General features: G+C 42.0%; 1 protein-coding gene across 1 annotated transcript; it reads left to right on the plus strand.

The window, feature by feature from the left end:
- The first annotated feature begins 13,655 nt into the window (after window positions 1–13,655).
- LOC100192758 (putative protein kinase superfamily protein) lies at window positions 13,656–18,437 on the plus strand. The gene is made up of 7 exons (NM_001137956.2): window positions 13,656–13,913; window positions 14,153–14,546; window positions 15,304–15,425; window positions 15,615–15,823; window positions 17,380–17,554; window positions 17,657–17,791; window positions 17,943–18,437. Exons 2-7 carry the CDS (start codon window positions 14,282–14,284, stop codon window positions 18,147–18,149), a joined length of 1,113 nt encoding a protein of 370 aa, NP_001131428.2. The 5' UTR covers window positions 13,656–13,913; window positions 14,153–14,281; the 3' UTR covers window positions 18,150–18,437.
- The last annotated feature ends 4,602 nt before the right edge of the window (window positions 18,438–23,039 follow it).

Genomic DNA, 23,039 nt, shown 5'->3' on the forward strand with positions numbered 1-23,039 from the left:
TGTCGATGACAGAAGTTTTCTATAACAAGTTTGTGGAGGAATTGAGGCATAGAAACTAGGTTTGGGGATTAAGTTCAGAAAGGAAATGAGGTCCTTAGTCAAAATTGTTGAGCAGGATGTTCAGACCAAACATTGAAGGAAAAAACTTTGTAGCCAACCGTGGCTAGTAGTGGTCGACCACAACCAGCCAAAGTAGGCCACAACTGACAGGGGGTGCGGGCAGCTGGCCAGTGATAGTTATGGCAATGGGGGATTCTCGTTGGGTTTTAGCTCCCCATCCCTGTGACAAAAAAATTTCTCCATGCGGATCGCCACGAACGCTTGCATGGGACATTTCTTTCCCATCCCCGTTCCCTACGGGATAAATCCCTGTCGGGGATCCCTGTCCCCGATTGAATTTTAATTAGGGTGTACTTCATATGTTATTAATGTAAAACATTGTCACTTATACACATTGTCAGATGTAAGAAATCATTATGTGTATGTCAAAATAAACACATTTGTACAATAAGTAATCTCTTGATAAGGTAATTATTTATTTTTATCATTAACCATTACATGAAAACGTCGTCACGTGTAAGTTTAACGGGTCCCTGCGGGGGAATTTTTCTAAGAAAGGGGAAATTCCCTGTATGCCATCGGAAAATATACTCATTCCTTATGTGCCACTAGCCCCGCATGTCATACAAACAATTTTTTTACCTATATGCCACTCTGTGGCACACGAGGAATGAGTATAAAATATGATGGCATATGGGGAATTTTTCTAAGAAACATCCCCATCCCTTAAAAGAATAATTTCCTGTGAGGAATCGGGGATCGAGTCCCCATTGCCATCTCTAGTTATGGGTGATCAAAGCCCGGGTGGCTAGGTGGTTGGCACCCAAAGGAGGGCAGTTGACCCAAGTGGCTTGAAAGTTGCCTAGAGGGGGTGAATAGGCAAAACCTGTAAATTATAAACTTTGAACACGAACTTCACCCGGTGTTAGGATTAGAAACAAATAATAATGAGTACAGAGTGCAGAAGATAGTTCTTCTTGCTATGAGTTGCTCAATCGATACAGATAACTTTGGGAGCTAACTTAAAGGATTGGAGCAAGAGAACTTTTAGAGAGAGAGGAGAGAGAAGAAACAAATCAAATGGTCATGATCAACACAAATGAACACGACAATTTGTTTCTCGAAGTTCGGTTCCAATGAACCTACTCCCCGTTGAGGAGGCCACGAAGGCCGGGTCTTTTTCAACCCTTTCCCTCTCTCAATCGGTCACCTAAACCGGTTGAGTGCTTCTTCTTAATCTCAAGGGTCACAAAGACCCCGCAAGGATCACCACACACTTAGGTCACTTAGAGAGTTTAGAAAGATATGAAGAAAGCACACCAAGCAACAAGAGCAACAAATGAAACACAAATCATAATCTCTCAAGTCACTAATCACTATTGATCACTTATCTTAATTGTGGCACTTGGAGAGGATTGGAGGCTTTGAATGTGTCTTGGAATTGATTCTTTGCTCTTGTATTGCATGTGGAGAGTGGAAAGCTTGGATGCTTTGAATGATGGTGGTTGGTTGGGGGGTATTTATAGCCCCAACCACTATTCTAGCCATTGGATGTAGCTTTCTATCGACGGGCACACCGGATAGCCCGGTGCGCACCGGACACTGCACTATTCATTGTCCATTACCTGTCACGTCAGCCGACTGTTGGGATTTGGAGCAGTCGACCGTTGAATTCGCCTATCCTTGTGGCACACTGGACAGTCCGGTGCGACCTGACGTCGCTAACTGTTTCTGATCTTCTAACGCTACCGACTGTGGTGGTAGTCGACCGTTGGCGAAGTCCACCGTTGCTCGTGGGCTCACCGGACAGTCCGGTGATACAACAGATAGTTCGGTGAATTTTAGCCGAGGAGCGTTGCGTTTTCCCGAGAGCGGCCTGTTCGTCGGGTGCGCCAGCCTAGGTGCCAAACACTGTTCGGTGCACACCGCACAGTCTGGTGCGCCGCAGGCTGGTGCAAGTCTGACTTGCCCCATATTTAGAGAAGTGGCCCAAGGGTCTATTTTCCTTATATATGTATATGAACTTTATGCATCTGAGAAAAATATCAACTAGGTAAACTAGTTAGTCCATAAGTTTTGTGATGGTCGTCAAACAACAAAATTGAATATAGGAAATGGTTGAGGCCATTTCCCTTTCAATCTTCCCCTTTTTGGTGATTGATGCCAACACAAACCAAAGCAAATACAAAGTATAGAAGTGTAGCTAGTTTGCATTTTGTCAGATGTGCATAAGTTACTTTAAAATGAAAGCAGTTATAAGCAAATATGATTGTTTTGATATAGTTAACATTTTGGACCACATTTGCACCACTTAGCTTGTTTTTGCAAATCTTTTGGAAAAGTATTTTCAAATTCTATTGCAATTAGCCAATGGGATAAGAATATGATTTCTAAAGGCATTTTCAAGTTTTGAAAGATTCTCCCCCTTTTTCAAATGCTTTTTCTTTGGCTAAATAAAAGCTCCCCTTGAAAAAGTTCTCCCCTTAGCTGTCAAGAGGGTTTTTGTAAATGCAATGTTTTGGAAAAAGTTTTTAGAAAATAGGGTGGTGGTGCGGTCCTTTTGCTTTGGCCTATTAATTTCTCCCCCTTTAGCATTAAGGCCAAAAATAGAGAAATAAAGAGGTCTTTATCAAGAAAGAAAAGAAAGTTAATACATGAGTAGGGCAGAGGATACTAACGAATATGGAGCAGAAGCCTTGTCTTTGCCTACAACTCCATTTCCCTTTCAATTTAAGACTAATCATAGAAATACTCTTGGAAGCACGTCAGTCTTAGCTTTGGCTCAAGAATAATAAGAAATATGCATTTGTACCAAATGAAAGAGATATAACATGATCAAAGGTATAAAATGAGCAATATTTGCAAGATTTCAATCAAAGTTTCGAGAATCTAAGACATTTAGTTCATTCCTAAGCTTGCTAAAAGTCTTTTCATCTAGAGGCTTGGTGAAGATATCGGCTAACTGGTTGTGGGTGCTAACATAAACAATTTCGATATCTCCCCTTTGTTGGTGATCTCTCAGAAAGTGATACCGGATGTCTATGTGCTTTGTGCGGCTATGTTCAACAGGATTATCCGCCATGCAAATTGCACTCTCATTGTCACATAGGAGAGGGACTTTGCTCACTTTGTAGCCATAGTCCTTAAGGTTTTGCCTCATCCAGAGTAATTGTGCACAACAATGCCCTGCAGCAATATACTCGGCTTCGGCAATGGATAGAGCTACTGATTTTTTTCTTCTTTGAAGCCCAAGACACCAAGGATCTCCCCAGAAACGGACAAGTCCCTGATGTACTCTTTCTATCAATCTTACATCTGGCATAATCAGCATCAGAATACCCGATTAGATCAAAGGTAGATCCCTTGGGGTACCATAGCCCAAACTTAGGAGTGTAAACTAAATATTTCATGATTCTTTTCATGGACCTTAGGTGGATTTCCATAGGGTTGACCTGAAACCTTGCACACATGCATACTGAAAGCATAATATTTGGTCGTGAAGCACATAAATAGAGTAGAGATCATATCAACGACTGATATACCTTTTGATCTACAGATTTACCTCCTGTGTCGAGGTCGAGATGCCCATTTATTCCCATTGGAGTCTTGATGGGTTTGGCATTCTTCATTCCAATCTTCTTGAGAATATCTTGAATGTACTTTGTTTGGCAAATGAAGGTGCCCTCTTGGAGTTGCTTGATTTGGAATTCAAGGAAATACTTCAACTCCCCCATCATAGACATCTCAAATCTATGTATCATAATTCTACTAAACTCTTCACAAGATGACTTGTTAGTAGACCCAAAGATAATATCATCAACATAAATTTGGCATATAAACAAGTCTTTGTCAATTGTTTTAGTGAAGAGAGTAGGGTCAGCTTTTCCGACTTTAAAACCATTAGTGATAAGAAAGTCTCTTAGGCATTCATACCATACTCTTGGGGCTTGTTTGAGCCTATAAAGCGCCTTTGAGAGCTTATAAACATGTGTAGGATACTCACTATATTCAAAGCCAGGAGGTTGCTCAACATACACCTCTTCCTTGATAGGGCCATTGAGGAAGGTGCTTTTCACATCCATTTGATACAACTTAAAGCCATAGTAAGTAGCATAGGCAAGTAATATTCAAATAGACTTAAGCCTAGCTACGAGTGCATAGGTTTCATCAAAATCCAAACCTTCGACTTATGAATATCCTTTTGCAACAAGTCGAGCTTTGTTCCTAGTCACCACACCATGTTCATCTTGTTTGTTGCAGAATACCCACTTAGTACCTACAACATTTTGGCTAGGACGTGGAACTAAATGCCATACCTCATTCCTCGTGAAGTTGTTGAGCTCCTCTTGCATTGCCACCACCCAGTCTGGACCTCTAAGTGCATCCTCTATCCTGTATGGCTCAATAGAAGACACAAAAGAGTAATGTTCACAAAAATGAGCAACTCTAGAGCGAGTGGTTACCCCCTTTTGAATGTCGCCAAGTATGGAGTTGACGGGGTGATCTCTTTGAATTGATTGGTGGACTCTTGGGTGCGGTGGTCTTTGATCTTGAATCTCTTGTTCATCCTCCTTTTCTTGATCAACTTCATCTCCCCCTTAATCAATGTCCTCTTCTTGAGGTGGCTCATTATCTTCATCTTGATCCTCTTCTTCTTGAGCCAGTTCCTCATCTTGAGTTGGTGGAGATGCTTGTATGGAGGATGATGGCTGATCTTGTGCTTGTGAAGGCTCTTCGGGTTCTTGTGGACACACATCTTCAATGGACATGTTCCTTAACGCAATACACGGAGCCTCTTCATCATCTAACTCATCAAGATCAACCTGCTCTACTTGAGAGCCATTAGTCTCATCAAACACAATGTCACAAGAAACTTCAACTAATCCAGTGGACTTGTTAAAGACTATATATGCCCTTGTGTTTGAGTCATAACCAAGTAAAAAGCCTTCTACTGCTTCATGAGCAAATTTTGAATTTCTACCTCTTTTAATAAGAATATAGCACTTGCTCCCAAAAACTCTAAAATAAGAAACATTGGGCTTTTTACTGGTGAGGAGTTCATATGATGTTTTCTTGAGGATTCGGCGAAGGTAGAGTTGGTTGATGGAGTAGCAAGCGATGTTAATCGCCTCCACCCAAAACGATCCAATGTTTTGTATTCATCAAGCATGATCATTGCCATATCTAAAAGAGTTATATTCTTTCTCTCTACAACACCATTTTGTTGGGGTGTGTAGGGAGAAGAGAACTCATGCTTGATGCCCTCCTCCTCAAGAAATCCTTCAATTTGAGAGTTCTTGAACTCCGTTCCATTATCGCTTCTAATCTTCTTGATTTTCAATCCGAACTCATTTTGAGCCCGTCTCAAGAATTTATTTAAGGTCTCTTGGGTTTTTTATTTTTTCCTGCAAAAAGAACACCCAAGTGAAGCGAGAATAGTCATCCACAATTACAAGACAATACTTACTCCTGTCGATGCTTATGTAAGCAACCGGGCCGAATAGATCCATGTGGAGTAGTTCAAGCGGCCTCTCGTCCGTCATGATGTTCTTGTGTGGATGATGAACTCCAACCTGCTTCCCTGCTTGACATACACTATAAATCATGTCTTTCTCAGAATGAACATTGGTTAGTCATAAAATGTGTTCCCCTTTAGAAGCTTGTGAAGATTCTTCATTCCAACATGAGCAAGTCGGCGATGCCAGAGCCAACCCATGTTAGTCTTAGCAATTAAGCAAGTGTCTAGTTCAGCATTGTTATCATTGAAATCAACTAAGTATAGGTGACCATCTAACACTCCCTTAAAAGCTAGTGAATTATCACTTCTTCTAAAGACGGTAACACCAACACTAGTAAAGAAACAATTGTAGCCCATTTTGCATAATTGAGAAACAGAAAACAAGTTGTAATCTAAAGAATCTACAAAAAACATTAGAAATAGAATGGTCAGGAGATATAACAATTTTACCCAATCCTTTGACCAAACCTTGATTTCCATCCCCTAATGTGATTGCTCTTTGGGGATCATGATTTTTCTCATATGAGGAGAACATTCTTTTCTCCCCTGTCATGTGGTTTGTGCACCCACTGTCGATTATCCAACTTGTTCCGCCGGATGCATAAACCTACAACATAAATTTAGGCCTTGTCCTTAGGTACTCAAACGGTCTTAGGTCCTTTCACATTAGAAACAAGCACCTTGGGTACCCAAACACAAGTCTTTGGACTCTTGTGTTTGCACCCAACATTTTTGGCAACTACTTTGCTGGATTTGTTAGTAAGAACAAATGATGCATCAAAGGTCTTAAAATGAAATGCTATGTTCATTTGATGCATCTACAATCTTTTTCTTAGGCATTTTCAAATGAGTTGTATGCCTAGAGCTAGAAGCCTCATTACTGTATATATAAGCATGATGAGAAGCAGAATGAGATTTCGTAGCATGAATTCTTCTAATCTTATGCTCATGATAGTTTTCAGGATATAAAATGTAACCTTCTCTATCCCGAACCATGGGAGCCTTTCCCTTAACAAAGTTAGAAATCTTGTTTCTATGGGCATTAAGTTTGATGTTGCTTTGGCTTCCAGGTTGGAAGCCAACCCCATCCTTAATGCCAGGGTGTCTCCCATTATAAAGCAAACTACGAGCAAATTTAAATTTTTCATTTTCAAGCTCATGCTCGGCAAGTTTAGCATTCAATTTAGCTATGTGATCATTTTATTCTTTAATCATAACAAGGTGATCATTCACAACATCACCATTAATATCTCTACATCTAGTGCAAATAGTAACATGCTCAATGGTAGATGTAGAAACTTTGCAAGCATTCAATTCCTCTATCTTAGCAATTAAACTAACATTTTCAATTCTAAGACAAGAAATTGAATCATTGCTTGTATTTATCTCTTTAGTCAGGTTTTTGCATTTTTCAACTTCAAGAGCAAAGGCATCTTGTATCTTAACAAATTTTTGTTTTCCTTAACGAGCAAGACTTCTTAGCATTCCAAGATTTCATCCTTCTCGTTAATGGTTTTTATCAATTCATTAATTTTTCTTTTTTGCTCTATGGTAAGGTTTGCAAAAAGAGAAGACAAATCATCATCCTTTTCACTAGAGCTACTCTCATCATCAGAAGTAGTATATTTGGGGGTATGTCTAAAATGTACCTTCTTCTTTTTGCTATCCTTGTCCATGAGACATTTGTGGCCGACGTTGGGGAAAAGACCTTTGTTGACGGTGATGTTGGCGGCGTCCTCGTTGGAGGTGGAGTCGGTGGAGCTCTCGTCGGAGTCCCACTCCCTTCCCATGTGTGCCTCGCCGCCTTTTTCTTGTTGAAGTACTTCTTCTTCTCCATCTTCTTCTTCCCTTTCTTGTCGTCGTCCCTATCACTATCTCTTGTATATGGACATTTAGCAATATAGTGACCGGACTTACCACACCGGTAACAAACCCTCTTGGAGCGGGGTTTGTAGTCCTTCCCCTTCCTTTGCTTGAGGATTTGCCGGAAGTTCTTAATGATAAGAGCCATTTTGTCGTTGTTAAGCTTGGAGGCATCAATTGGGAGCCTATTTGTTGGTGTAGGCTCTTCCTTCTTTTCTTCCGTTGCCTTGAATGCAACGGGTTGCACCTCAGGTGTGGAGGTGGCGCCTTTCTCCAAGTTGATAATGTGTTTGGAGTCTGTGTTAGTAAGTTCAAAGCTCACAAACTTGCCAATCATCTCCTCGGGAGACATTTGCTTATACCTAGGATCCACACGAATTAATTGCACTTGAGTGAGGTTACGAAAAAGAAGAGATCTTAGAATAACCTTGACCATTTCATGGTCATCCCACTTGGTGCTCCTAAGGTTGCGAACTTGGTTCACCATTGTCTTGAGCCAATTGTACATGGCTTGTGGTTCTTCTCTTTTGTTGAGGATGAACCGACCGAGTTCTCCTTCGATCATTTTGCGCTTGGTGATCTTGGTCACTTCATCCCCTTCATGTGCTATCTTAAGGACGTCTCAAATTTCTTTGGCACTTTTAAACCCTTGCACCTTGTTGTACTCCTCTCTACACAAAGAAGAGAGGAGTATGGAGTTGTCTTGGGAGTTGAAGTGCCTGACTTGGGCGGCCTCATCGGAGTCGTAGTCCTCGTCGCCCACTTGTGGTGCCTGCGCTCCAAACTCAATAATATCCCAAATGCTTTCGTGGAGTGAGGTTAGATGGTATCTCATTTTATCACTCCACATACAATAATCTTCACCATCAAAATATGGTGGTTTTCCTAAGGGGACGGAAAGTAAGGGAGCATGTTTAGAAATACGAGGATAGCGATGAGGGATCTTACTATACTTCTTACGTTCTTGGCGCTTTGAAGATGTTGACTCGGCGCCGAAGGTTGAGGGTGTGGAAGAGTCGGTCTCGTAGTAGACCACCTTCTTCATCTTCTTTTTCTTCTTATCGCCCTTCTTGTGTGAGTTGGAGCCGATAGATTCATCCTTGTCTTGCTTGTGCTTGTTGCCGGTCTCCTTTGATATAGTCTTGCCTTCATTTTTCTTCCCCGAAGATCTGTGCTTTTCCCCAGTCATCAACTTCTTTTTGGCGTGTTCTCCCGACATCACTTCGAGCTATTAGACTCTAATGAAGTACTGGGCTTCGATACCAATTGAAAGTCGCCTAGAGGGGGGGTGAATAGGCAAAACTGTAAATTATAAACTTTGAACACGAACTTCACCCAAGGGTAGGATTAGAATCAAACAATAATTAATACGGAGTGCGGAAGATAGTTCTTCTTGCTATGAGTTTCTTAATCGATACGGCTAACTTTGGGAGCTAACTCAAAGAATTAGAGCAAGAGAACTTTTAGAGACAGAGGAGAGGGAAGAAACAAATCAAATGGTGATGATCAACACAAATAAACACGATGATTTGTTTCCCGAGGTTTGGTTCCAATGAACCTACTCCCTGTTGAGGAGGCCACGAAGGTCGGGTCTTTTTCAACCCTTTCCCTCTCTCAATTGGTCACCTAGACCGGTTGAGTGCTTCTTCTTAATCTCAAGGGTCACAAAGACCCCGCAAGGATCACCACACACTTAGGTGTCTCTTGCTAGCTTTACAAATCACTTAGAGACATTATCGGAGTTTCAGAAACATTAACCATAATTTTTAATGCAACAGAAATAACTAACGGTGAAAACCGAGTAACATGGCGAAGCCTGGCCATGCTACTCCTCCTGGTCCTCTCCTGCGGAAGCAGTAACCCACTCGACTGTCTATCCCGGTGGCAAGGATGGAGGCCAAGTCACACCAGCAACCAAATCATCCAAGGAGTACCTGCAAAAATTATGCCACAAGAAAGTCTGAGTATACTAATACTCAGCTAGACTTACCCGGTGTGAGGAGTCTACTCCTCTACCTCTAGACCATGAAGATGTTTGGATGAGGGGTTTGGTTTGCCAAAAGCACTAGCTGAGTCTAAAACAAGTTTTAGCTTTTCAAGTTCTAGAATAATACTTTTAGACTAGATGAGCACCTCACTATCCATACATGGTATCAAGCAATTTAGTCAATCAACATCTTTTGCCAGTCATCTCATTTCCACTTATTACTCAATGCAGTACAATGGATCAAGCAGTCTCATTAGCTGCGAGAAGCAGACGATTCGAATCGAGTTTTAACCTTGCAAGGTAAACTAAACACATGACGTGTAGGGGCATTCCGTCCCCACACATATCAACCGTCTCCATCGATCCCTCGTTCGCGGCCAGGACTCACCGCCTTGGCATACAATTCTCCAGTGACCCCGGCTGCCGCCGTGCAGTGGCCGCACTTGTACCCACCATATCCGGAATGGGAGACCACGTATGAGGACAAGTGAGGAGTAAAGTTCGCGCCCGACTTCACTCAGGTACTAGGCTTATCGATTACCATATTTCCTGACATGTGTTTAGTACGTTCAAACGCTTGACACAGGTATCCACACGTTAATCCTTATTCCAATTTCGTCCTGTAGACAGCGCATCCCCATGGATCCGTGTCCACAGACCATCATCATTCTGTTATCAAAATGGATACAACCAATTCCTGACCTCGCGCGAGTGCTAGAAAAATCACTCGACCTCTACCGAGATCCCTAATTAGCAAAGAAGCTACTCGACCTAGCATACTAGTATCCATCTCAAAAGGAATCCTGAGTTCATGCAACTAGGGTTTCAAGCAACTCCTACACTTAAGTGCACAGTACAAGCCTACAAACAATAAATATAGTAAAATAGCATATATAACGGTTATGGATAAAATCGGGGCTTGCCTGGAATCCAACACTAGATAGTGTTTGCTAGATGACACTCGCTTGGCGAGCATCCACTGGTTAGGTCCATCCTTCTTTGGGGTCATCCATCAACTGCATCTTGTGGTTGGCACCACATCACTTGCACGATCATCATCTCTCGGTCCTAAATGAGATGCAGGATGCATATGTATGAATATGATGAAAGTAGCACAAGATACTCCAAGTTCACGGTAGCGAACTAACATTAAATCTTAAGACAACGTAAACAACCATATGCTAGAGTTAGCTATCTACATGTTATCGGGCACACAAGATCAACACTAGTGGAAATACGACGTTTGCTACCTATAATTAACCAACACGAACATGACATCACACGTACAAGCATTTACCACATTTACTTCAATCATTTATCAGTTACTTTATTATTAAACTACTTAAGCACACGTAAATTTGTTTTGACTTATATATAGACAGGCTTAGTTAAAAAGGAATAGTCACTTAATCATGTTTTGCAATCATTCATGATATTCTACTGCAAGCATACATCCAAGAGAACACACATGAGAAGATAGTTTAATCACAATTACATATTATACTACTTTAATGACGTGGGTTACTTAGTAGTATTAGCAGAAAGCCAAGGACATGACATTATTTACTTTGTTTCCCTAATATATAACTGCACTTGCTAACTGTTGATTAAGCTAAGCTACTTATTAGACCTTAACCAAATTAGTTCACTAACTTAGTGGGACATGCGCTACTTACTTATATATTTAGGCTCAATTATATTAGTTATATTATCATTACTTCGTTCAATTAAGATCAAAACAAACAAGTAGTCGACTCAAGACAAACACACTGGAGTGGAACAATCACTCACATCCAACACGTTTAAGACGACAGCCCAACAATTACTTGTTTCAGTTATAACATACAAGATATTTATCTAAAAATAGTGAACATATACTTTTTGGAAAGCTTAAGAAGCGCACTACAACTTTGGTATTTTTATCTTAACATGATTCAACACTTAACAAGGTTAAATAGTGATAAACGACAACTCTATCCAGATTTGGACAAATTCATACTTGCGACTTCAAAAATTCATAACTAGAGATTCATGTATCCAACCAAAGTGATTCTAGACTTTCTGAAAATATAATGAAATTGTCTACAAAGTATTTATAAACAACTCACGTTGATTTAAAGTGTATCAAGGCTTAAAGATACTAGGAAGGCTTTGCTGTCAAGAATTGGACAGATTCAGTTTGCACACTTTAAACATCCATAACTAAATCTTAACATAACCAAAAAGAGTGATCCAAGACGTTTTGGAAATCTTAGAAAAAGTACTACATAACTTTTATAATCACCACGAAGTGATTCTATGTTTAACTAAATCAAACAATACAGTTTTCGAAATATGTTCTGACAGTGGACAGAATACAACAATCATCTTATAAAATTTATAACTCTTAAACTATCAGGCGTATGGCTATGAAATTTTAACACAAGCAAGATAAGAAAGTCATATACAACTTTCTTATGATCACCATGAACTTATTGTAAAATTAACGTAAGCAACCATAGCAATCTCTGAAATCTATTCAGAAATTGGACAGATTCAGGTGCTGGACTTGTGAGAAGCATAACTTCTAAACCATTACTTCTAAGAACATGAAACTTTAGTACAATCTAGATATACAAGTTAACTACAACTTTTATATAGAACATATCTACAGAAATCATACTTTACTTAACTAGATTAATCGCACCACTAAAACTGTACACGCAGGAAATTCAGCTTGCGGTCATAATAGCACTTAACTCAAGCACCAAACAAAATCATGGAGGGATAGTGCCACAAATTCTCAAGTTTAAATCATTGTGATTTAGTTACCAGGTTTCAGTTTATATCAAGACACTTAAGCATTTCAAGAAACATGCACGCTTTTGTTTACTTCTAATTTTTCACTAACTCTTCTTATAATTATAAAATGAGTGTCATTTTAGCACCATATAAAAAATATCTAATTTGGGTATATAATTTTTATGAGAAATAGGTAATAACAAATTATGACTAATGTATAAATTTCACATGCTCAGGTTTTATATTGTATTTACAACAAAAATAACAAATTGTTAATACAATAAAGCATGTGAGAGCAAGTTAAATCTAAAACTAATTATTCTCTGAGGATGCATAACCATGTTAAGTTTTCTTGGGCTACTATAATATCATGCAAGGACAGTGGAAGATCATTTTCCATTTTTACATCTATATATTATTTATAAATCATTTAAGACTACTTAATATGCATTAAACAAGTTAAATCACTAACTTAATCATACATGCACCAAAATTCATGACCTTTTTACCCGTCACCAAGCATCACACCAAGAGTCTATTGTAAAAATTTGAATCCATTTGGAGCACTAGAGCTACAGATCCAAAAATAATAAGAAAAACAATCATCTTTTTCATATTATGAAGAATATTACGAAGAATAAATGTCACACTTGCAAAAAAGGAATTTAAGTTGAAAACATTATTCAAACAAAAGAAATTACATACAAGGCTTTTCTTTAAATACTACTCCCTCAATCCAAAAATATAATTGAATAATCTCGGTGATATTTATCTACTACTACACATTGTGGAAGGGTAGTAGGTGGGCTTCGGGATAGATGTAGTATATGTTTTTACTATAATAGATATAGACATAAACACACATGTGGTGTAGTGGTAGCTATGAGCACATTTGCTTGAGGGGTTGCGCGGGTTCAAATCTCCTTGAGGTCATTTGTGTTTTTTTAATTTAATTTTAGCTAGGAGTTGGATGTACGTGGGAATGGAAATAGACTTTGTGGAGAGGGGAAATGAGAAAGGAAACAAGGAATGGTGACCGAACATGAGAATTGACTGTGCGGAAAGGGGAATCGGAAAGGCAGAACAAGAATTGTGAGAATGAACTGTGCGGGGAATGGTGAGAATGGACCGTGCGGGGAGGGGGGAATCGAAAAGGCAGAACAGAGAATAAGAATGACAGAACACGGAATGACAGCCTACCCTTACTGCCTTAATAATCTTTTAATAATATAGATCTAATTATTATTTTTAAAAAGTACTTTGATTATTTGCAATTGCACTGATATGTTTTTATTATAATAACACTTAAATAACTTCTTAAATAATAATGATAATGATACACTTTAAAAGGAAAGAAGTATAACGACACAAATCTAATTGTCCTTCTCGTAATTATTGCCGGCAATTCCGACTCCTCTGACAATCCATCTACCACGCGCGGCCAAACTCCTGTTCTTCCACCTGCTGGCTGCTCCTGCCTCCCCTGCGCCCCAAACCCACCCGCCTCGCCGTCCCCGCAGGCCGCAGCCTGCTCTCGGCTCCCGCCGCCGTCTACCGCGTCCTGCGGCTGCGGTGTTGCGTCACCTCGGGTTCGCCTTAACTTCCACAATCCTCGCCGTCCTGGTGCTCCGCCGCCCCTCCCTTTGTACTCGCGCTGGAGCTGCAGATCCACCGCGACCTGGCGACCAATTCCTCCTCCCGCTGGTAAACACGCCCTCGCTTGCTTGCGCTGACTCGCTCGCCCTTACCGGAGCTAGCTGCAATCGAACCCAAATCCGAATCTTTCTCTCTCTCCATCGCTCCCACCCTCCCATCGCGCGGCGATTTGTTTGCTTCGTGTTGGAGCCGTGCTCTGTACCCAGTTCGCGTCCCAAGATTTTTTAGGGGCTCACTTCCTTGAATTTCGCTGAAATCTCGCCGTTTACACCTCCTTGTTTCTGCAGAAGAATTGGCGACCTTGGCCTCCGCCCCCGCGGCGCGGAGGAGTCAACTGTGGTAGCAACCACCGCGGAGGCTGCAAGCCTTCGGTAAGGGAGGAAAGTTGACTTGTTGGAAGCCGGTCCAGGGCCGCGATGACGTCGACCGCCGCCGGCGCGTCGTCGTCGGCGGCGAAGAGCGAGTCCTACCTGCGGGCCGACAAGATCGACCTCGAGAGCCTGGACATCCAGCTGGAGAAGCAGCTGGCCAAGACCTGGGAGAAGCACAAGGGGTCGTACAACCAGGGGCCCAGGGAGGACTGGGAGATCGACCTCGCCAAGCTCGAGATTCGCTACGTCATAGCGCAGGGCACCTACGGCACGGTGTATCGCGGCACGTATGATGGGCAGGACGTCGCAGGTACCCCTGTTGTACCTCATCCTGACTTCGTTTGTGGTTTAGTTGTGCCTCTGAGATTACGCGGTTCTGCTGTTGTAGAGGATTTCTTGGTTTTCATCAGTAGATAGTTGAACCGTTTTCATATATCCAGGCAGGCTAGCATGGCAAATGATACATTTAGTATCAGCTGGTAAATAAAAAAATGAAGCATACCTGTGTAACAAGCTATTGACAAAGAGCTTCTTTGCAGTGGTCTGTGTGCGAATTGTGAAGTATTTGCATCTTTGCGGATTCATGTTTTTTTTTTCTCTACTCTGAAGTTCTGATTGTTTAATTCTGAAACCTGTTATAGCCTCATTTTTAAGCTTACAGCTTCATTTGGACATGTTTGGAACCTGGGGAAAAAATATGTTATCGTGTTTCCTGTGAAATTCTGGTGTTTTTTGTTGTGAAACTGAACTGATTCCTGTGAAATTCCTGTAGCCCTGGGTGCCTGATTTTGGCGCATATGTGGTATGATGACTCATGAGCTTATTTAGTGTCCTGGTCCTTTAAAAAGAAATTGTGAATTTGTGATGGTTAATTCTTGTAGATCATCTAAGACAGCAGTTCTCAATAGCATGTTATCCAATCGATGAAGCTACCTGAACAGTGGACTAGTAAAATTGAAATTTATACTTTTATCTAGTATGCTGTGAAGCTTTACCAAATAATCAACAGCACCACCTTGATCTTCATATGTTTTAACTATTTTTTGTTTCTTTTATGACAAAAATAGTAAAACTATTGGATTGGGGTGAAGATGGCTTTGCGTCAGAAACTGAAACTGCCACACTGCGAGCATCATTTAAGCAGGAGGTTGCTGTCTGGCATGAGCTCAACCATCCGAATGTTACAAAGGTGAACATTTCAGCTTACTATGTTTTAGAACAAAGCTGCACACTCATGTATCTTCTGTGCAATGTTTATTCAGGAGCCAGGACTGTCATGTCTTGGTGGCTTGGTGCTGTCTTTACTCTTTATAGTAATAGCTTTTTTCTTTGTGGTCCGCTTACATAGTTTGTTTACTCAATATTTTCTTTATCGCAGTTTGTTGGTGCATCAATGGGTACTACAGACCTTAAGATTCCAGCCAATAGTTCTAACAGTGGTGGGCGCACTGAGCTGCCGCCAAGAGCATGTTGTGTTGTGGTCGAATATCTCGCTGGAGGATCACTGAAGCAGTATTTAATAAAGAACAGGCGAAGGAAGCTTGCATACAAGGTTGTTGTTCAGATAGCACTGGATCTTGCCAGAGGGTAAGCAAGATATACAAAAACCTTTTTTAAAAAAAACTTGGGTCACTATAATGTATTTTCTTGTATCCTGTGTGTCAGTGTTTTGACCCGAGGGTCCTACCAACTAGTGAATTAGTGCTGCGTGCCCAGATCCAGATGGGTGATGCAAGAAGACACAAGCTTTTATCCTGGTTCGGGCGAAACAATGCCTTACTTCCAGCAGAGGGGGGATGAGACTTATATTATCTTGCACCTAAGTGCTTGTAGTAGGGGGTACAAGCTGGTCGGGAGAGGGATTGAATCCCAAGTACCTGGTGGTGATTGAGGCAAGTGCCAATATCTGTCGTGGATGTGAAAATCCGTGAAGTGTTCTCCTCCTTGTTTGAAGCCCTGGACTCCTCCTTTTATAGCTTCAAGGAGGAATCCCAGGGGCACCACGGTTTGTCGTGTATGGAGAGGAGACGAGTCCGAGCCTCTGTAGCCGGTATGGCCGACAGAATGGCCTTTGTACTTGTAGTTGACTTCGATTAGGAGGAGGATGTCCGGCCCCTGTATTTGCATCTTGACCGAACGGAGAGCCGAGGCCAGGATGTGGGGCTCGAACGCGTACCTGAGCCTGTCTGATGGAGGTACTGTCCGAGTCTTAGTTGTTGAAACAATGATAAGTATGGTGAAAAGGGCATGGTAATTCTCCCCGTATGGCGTAAAGCAGACTTGACATCAGTCCTGTAGCCATCCCGTTGTCAACCGCGTTCGCAGAGGAGTTGGTGGCGTCCTCTGGTCGATGTTATCTAGGCCGAGGCCAGGCTCGGGCGAGATGGAGGTTCCTCCTGAGGCCTTGGTCGAGCCTGCCTCGGGGTATGCTGCCGTACAAGGAGGGGTTAGCATAGTTGTCGGAGCGACCTCTTGAAGGATTCACGGGGAGTTGTTGCTAGGGAAGTTGGTCGAAGCCGAGCTCGGGCGAGGCGGAGTTTTCTCCCGAGGGGGGGGGGGGGCGACTTCGGGCGAGGCAAAGTTCCCTCCTGAGGGTAAGACCATGCTCAGACGTGCACGTCCCATCCGGAGTTGTTTGAGCACAATAGTCGGCATGGGGGAGCAGTGACCGTTATTCTCGGGCGTGCGTCATCGTAGTTGGTGAAAGTGGATGAGACCGCGGTCCCATCGCTCCCTGTTTGACTGCGGTGTCACGTGGGTAGATATTCGAATCATCGCATTAAATGCACATGTCTCCACGGTTCCCGTGACCTTTGACTGAGGCTGGGCTGGGGGCTGTCCTCTTGTCTGAGACAGGCTCGGGCGAGGCGGAAACCGCCATTACGTGAAGAGGGGACCTCGGGCGAGACGAGGATTTCCTCGAGTGCTGGCTTTGCCCGAGGACAGGCTCGGGCGAGGCGGAGTTTTGAGCGACCGCCGAGCGGGGTCTCGAACGAATCATGATTCAACCTTGCTTGACCTCGGGGAACGTGTCTTATGGTTTTCTGGTAGTTAGGTGTTAAGCATGTTTGGGGGCATAATCTGGGTACGCCCTAATTATGATACCCGACACTGCGGTAACCATATCTGGTGTTTTTTTGCAGATTGAACTATCTACATTCAAGAAAGATAGTACATCGGGATGTAAAAACTGAAAATATGCTGCTCGATACACAGCGAAACCTTAAGATTGCTGATTTTGGTGTTGCTCGTGTTGAGGCTCAGAATCCAAAGGACATGACAGGCGCGACTGGGACACTTGGCTACATGGCCCCAGAGGTACACTACGCTACTGTTCTAGATTTGTACAGAAACGATTACTGCCATTGCATTTCCGTTCTGTATAGGGACAATTGTCTTGAGCAATTGGTGTCTGTGCAGGTGCTTGAAGGCAAGCCATACAACAGAAAGTGTGATGTCTACAGTTTTGGCATATGCTTATGGGAAATATACTGCTGTGACATGCCATATCCAGACCTCAGTTTTGCAGACGTCTCGTCCGCCGTCGTTCACCAGGTTTGTTTTCAGCTGCTGGATTCATTGTCGATAATCGTCCACATACCTGAACATAAAAGGCAGAACAGACCAGTAATACTTTGTGTGCGCATGCATGTGCCAGACCTTCACTACAACCTGATGGTTTCCACCTAACTGATTGTGTGTGCAGAACCTGCGGCCTGACATCCCTCGCTGCTGCCCAAGCCCAATGGCGAACATCATGCGGAAGTGCTGGGACGCAAACCCGGATAAGCGCCCTGACATGGACGACGTGGTGCGGTTCCTGGAGGCCCTCGACACGAGCAAGGGCGGTGGCATGATACCAGAAGGCCAGGCAGGCGGGTGCTTGTGTTTCTTCAGAGCCCGTGGTCCTTAGAACCAACCAACCCTTTCCAGCCATCCTCTACTTGTCTCTGCCCTACTACAGTATTGGAGCCAGATGTAGGCCTTTGTTGTTCATCGGATAGGGGATTGCAGATAACTTGATGACAATCTTTGTGATTGGTTGACACTTGTTATACGTTCTATAGTGATGTGAATACCAGTGAGGAGTCCATAATACAGAGTTATTTCAACCAGTTCATGGTTGCATGCTCTTAATGGTTTGTTTGTGGAAATCACATACTGGGCCATCATTGATTAACTGGGAGAACATATGTGATACACGCATTCGCCATCGTTTTCTCGAACACTTGTACTGCCATACGCATTCGCCATTACTTGGAAATTGGTTTATATGTGATACACGCATGTAGGGCAGCACATGGTGCAAGGAAGGATGCCTTGAGCACCTCTGTTTATGAAGTGGAACCACCACAACCATATTTATAAAGTAGTATCATCATCGCCACTTTATAAAAAGCAGAACTACAAAACCATGTTTATAAAATGGAACAACCAGTCTTTCTTTTTTTTAAGTGAAAATACGTTAGGGCTAGTTTAGGAACCCTATTTTAACGAAGGATTTTCATTTTCCCAAGAAAAATTAGTTTATTTTCCTTTAAAAAAATAGAAATCCTTTAAAAAATAGAGTTTCTAAACTAGCCCTAAACATATTCTCCAAAAGGTTTTTAAGCACTATAGATTCATTGTGGAATATATTTCTATAGTACAACTATTTTGTACCATAATGTTTGACAACTTTTTCTATAAATTTGATCAAACTTAACATAAGTTTACTTTATCTTTTAAGTTACACGTGGCAAATTTAATTTTAAACCTTTGACTAGAACATATTTATTTAAACCCTAATTTATGACAAAATAAAACAAAGCCTTTTCACCGAAGATATGTGATATGTGATTTGTGATTCATGAATGGGAATAACTTTGGTCTTATGATTGTATATTTACTTTACTTTCAAAATGAAAGTGCATCTAAGGTCTAAGTATGTTTTTGGTGAATTGAATGATAACATGATTACGGGTTTAATAACATTTGAGACTTGTAGGTCTTTAGTCCTAGATTCACTATTATTTATTGGACTCGTATTTTTGTGAGGACAACATATCTGATGCACATTGAACATTGGTGCACATATTAAATCATCACCACTCATTTTAAATCTAACGTCTCTATTTGTTTGGTACATTTTACTAAGGACACCCTCCAACGTGGTGGTGTGTAGTGGTGAAAGGTGTTATTTGTAAATTGAATAATCAACTAGAGACATTAGATCTAAAATGAGTGGTGATGATTTAATATGTGCACCAGTCTTCTATGTGCACCAGATATGTCCTCTTTTGTGAGATGCAGAGGCATCCTTGAGGGTGTGTGAAGTGTGCGATCGCACGACCCCTAAAATCCTAGGGCCTGAAATTTATAGTAACTCATGTATATTATTAATTTTTAAAATTATTTTGCATAAATTATTGGCCAAAACGTGCCCTAGAATCACAAGAATGTTGAATTGATCCATTCTTTCTTTTGTTAATCAACCTATTTCTTCGCTTACAAGAAGATTTAAGCAATATCAACTATCAAGATTATCAAAAAAGTTTCCTATTTACCTTTAGTGCATTGCAGTCATTAGATAAAAAGATTTTAAAATCTTGTTGTCATCGTCTCAAGTCTGCACTTAAAAGAGGCGAAAAATCTGATTTGATGCAAATGACCTATCCATGGAGTTGAGTTTCGTCCAAGATTTTATTGTACAAAAAATATGCTATTGACATTCTAATTTTTTTGTTAAAGCAACATGATTATTTTTCTAATGCAAGTGGTGCATATAGGGTTCTTTTGACTATTCTTTGTATGGATGTGCGCAATTTTTGTAAATTAAAGTTATTGAAGTCCTATTGCATTCTATATAATGACATAAAGAAATTTAGGGCCTGTTTGGTTCAACTTTTTTTTTCTGAGGAGTTTTGCTAAGAATCTGGTTGTGGGGAGAATCTGGTTGTGGAGAGAATCAGAGTATCGTGGAGATTACGTCAGGAGGAAGATAAAAGAGTCCAAAGTATTTAGGATGTAGAAAGTGATGGTTTCCTTGAGAGTACCTAGAGGGGGGTGAATAGGTGATCCTGTAAAACTTAAACTTATAGCCACAAAAACTTGTTAAGTGTTAGCACAATAATTGCCAAGTGGCTATAAAGGAGTCTCAACAAAACACAATACCACAAGAGATCAAACACAGAGATGACACAGTGGTTTATCCCGTGGTTCGGTCAAGACCAACGCTTGCCTACTCCACGTTGTGGCGTCCCAACGGACGAGGGTTGCAATCAACCCCTCTCAAGCGGTCCAAAGACCAACTTGAATACCACGGTGTTTTGCTTGCTTTTTCTCAATCCCGTTTGCGAGGAATCTCCACAACTTGGAGCCTCTCGCCCTTACAATTGAAGTTCACAAAGAAACACAGAGCAAGGGGGAATGAGCAACGCACACAAGACTTCAAAAGATCAGAGCAACAACACGCACACAAGTAGCAACAAGAGCTCGCAACACAACTCAAAGAGTTCACAACTCCACAAGAGCTCTATATGCTATCACAATGAAACGAATGCGCGAGATCGATGTCTTGGTGCTTAGGAATGTTGTAAGAATGCTTGGTGTACCCTCCATGCGCCTAGGGGTCCCTTTTATAGCCCCAAGGCAGCTAGGAGCCGTTGAGAACAAATCTGAAAGGCCATCCTTGCCTTCTGTCGTCGGGCGCACCGGACAGTCCGGTGCACACCGGACACTGTCCGGTGCCCGATTTCCTTCCTTAAACAACGCAGCCGACCGTTGCAGATCTAGGAGCCGTTGGCGCACCGGACATGTCCGGTGCACACCGGACAGTCCGGTGCCCCCTTCCGACCGTTGGCCCGGCCACGTGTCGCGCGCAGATTCCGCGGCCGACCGTTGGCTCGGCCGACCGTTGGCTCACCGGACAGTCCGGTGCACACCGGACAGTCCGGTGAATTTTAGCCGTACGCCGTCGGCGAATTCCCGAGAGCGACCACTTCGCGCCGTGTCAGCCTGGCGCACCGGACACTGTCCGGTGCACCACCGGACAGTCCGGTGTGCCAGACCGAGCTGAGTCTTGGCTGTACTCAGCCAAGTCTTTGCACCTTTCTTCTTTTTTTTTCTTTCTGTTTCTAACACTTAGACAAGTATATTAGTACACAAAACCAATGTACTAAGGCTTAGAAACATACCTTTACTTGTGATTTGCACCTTGTTCATCCATGGGCATAGATTGACATTTAAGCACTTGTGTTTGCACTCAATCACCAAAATACTTAGAAATGGCCCAAGGGCACATTTCCCTTTCAATCTCCCCCTTTTTGGTGATTTATGCCAACACAACATAAAGCAACTAGAACAAGTGCAAAATCACTTCAAATAAAATAAATTCGAGTTTTATTCAATTTTGGCATATATGGATCATCCTTTGCCACCACTTGGTTTGTTTTTGCAAATCAAACTCAAATCTCTATCTCTAAGTCAAACACACATGTTGAAGCATAAAGAGAGTCCTTCCAAAAGAGATTGATCAAAGATTTCAAAAACTCCCCCTTTTTCCCATCAACATTTCTCCCCACAAGAAACCAACTTTTGATAAAAGAGACAATGAAAGAGTTTTGACAAACCAAAAAGCTCTATTCTACTATTTTCAAAATTTCTCAAGTGGTAGCTGATCCAACAAAAAGCTCTATTCTACTATTTTCAAAATTTCTCAAGTGGTAGCTGATCCATTTATTGCTTTGGCCTTTATTTTCTCCCCCTTTGGCATCAAGCACCAAAACGGGATCAATCTTGGCCCCAGAACCCCGTTGCCTCACCAAAATCTTCAATTAAGAGCAAATGGCAATAAGAGTTCATGAGATGAACTTGGAATAAGTTACCCTCTCATCGGAGTGCAGTGGAAGTCTTTCATGGTCCAAGTCCACCTTTTCCCTTTCAATTCTCCTTCGAGACTAAATCAAGCAAACTCAAGCATATGGTTAGTCTTAAAGGGTCAAGTTGTAACACATCTCCCCCTAAACATGTGCATCACTTTGCAACGGACTTGTGAGGTCCAGGGAATGTTTGTACAACTTGAGCACCAAAATAAGCAACAAAATGCAGAACGAACATGATCAAAGGCATAAACACATGTATGCTACAGTTCAATCCAAGTTCCGTGAATCTAAGACATTTAGCTCACTACGCAGCCTGCAAAAGGTCTTCTCATCTAGAGGCTTGGTAAAGATATCGGCTAGCTGGTTCTCGGTGCTCACATGAAACACTTCGATATCTCCCTTTTGCTGGTGGTCTCTCAAAAAGTGATGCCAGATGTTTATGTGCTTTGTGCGGCTGTGTTCAACAGGATTTTCCGCCATGCGGATAGCACTCTCATTATCACATAGGAGTGGGACTTTGCTCAGATTGTAGCCAAAGTCCCTGAGGGTTTGCCTCATCCAAAGTAGTTGCGCGCAACACTGTCCTGCGGCAACGTACTCGGCCTCAGCGGTGGATAGGGCAACGGAGGTTTGTTTCTTAGAGTTCCACGACACCAGGGACCTTCCTAAGAATTGGCACGTCCCCGATGTACTCTTCCTATCGACCTTACATCCAGCATAGTCGGAATCTGAATATCCAATCAAGTCAAAGGTAGACCCCTTTGGATACCAGAGCCCGAAGCAAGGCGTAGCAACTAAATATCTAAGAATTCGCTTCACCGCCACTAAGTGACATTCCTTAGGATCGGATTGAAATCTAGCACACATGCATACGCTAAGCATAATATCCGGTCTACTAGCACATAAGTAAAGTAATGACCCTATCATTGACCGGTATGCTT

This window comes from Zea mays, chromosome 1, assembly GCF_902167145.1.
Source record: "Zea mays cultivar B73 chromosome 1, Zm-B73-REFERENCE-NAM-5.0, whole genome shotgun sequence".
Taxonomy (NCBI): Eukaryota; Viridiplantae; Streptophyta; class Magnoliopsida; order Poales; family Poaceae; genus Zea; species Zea mays.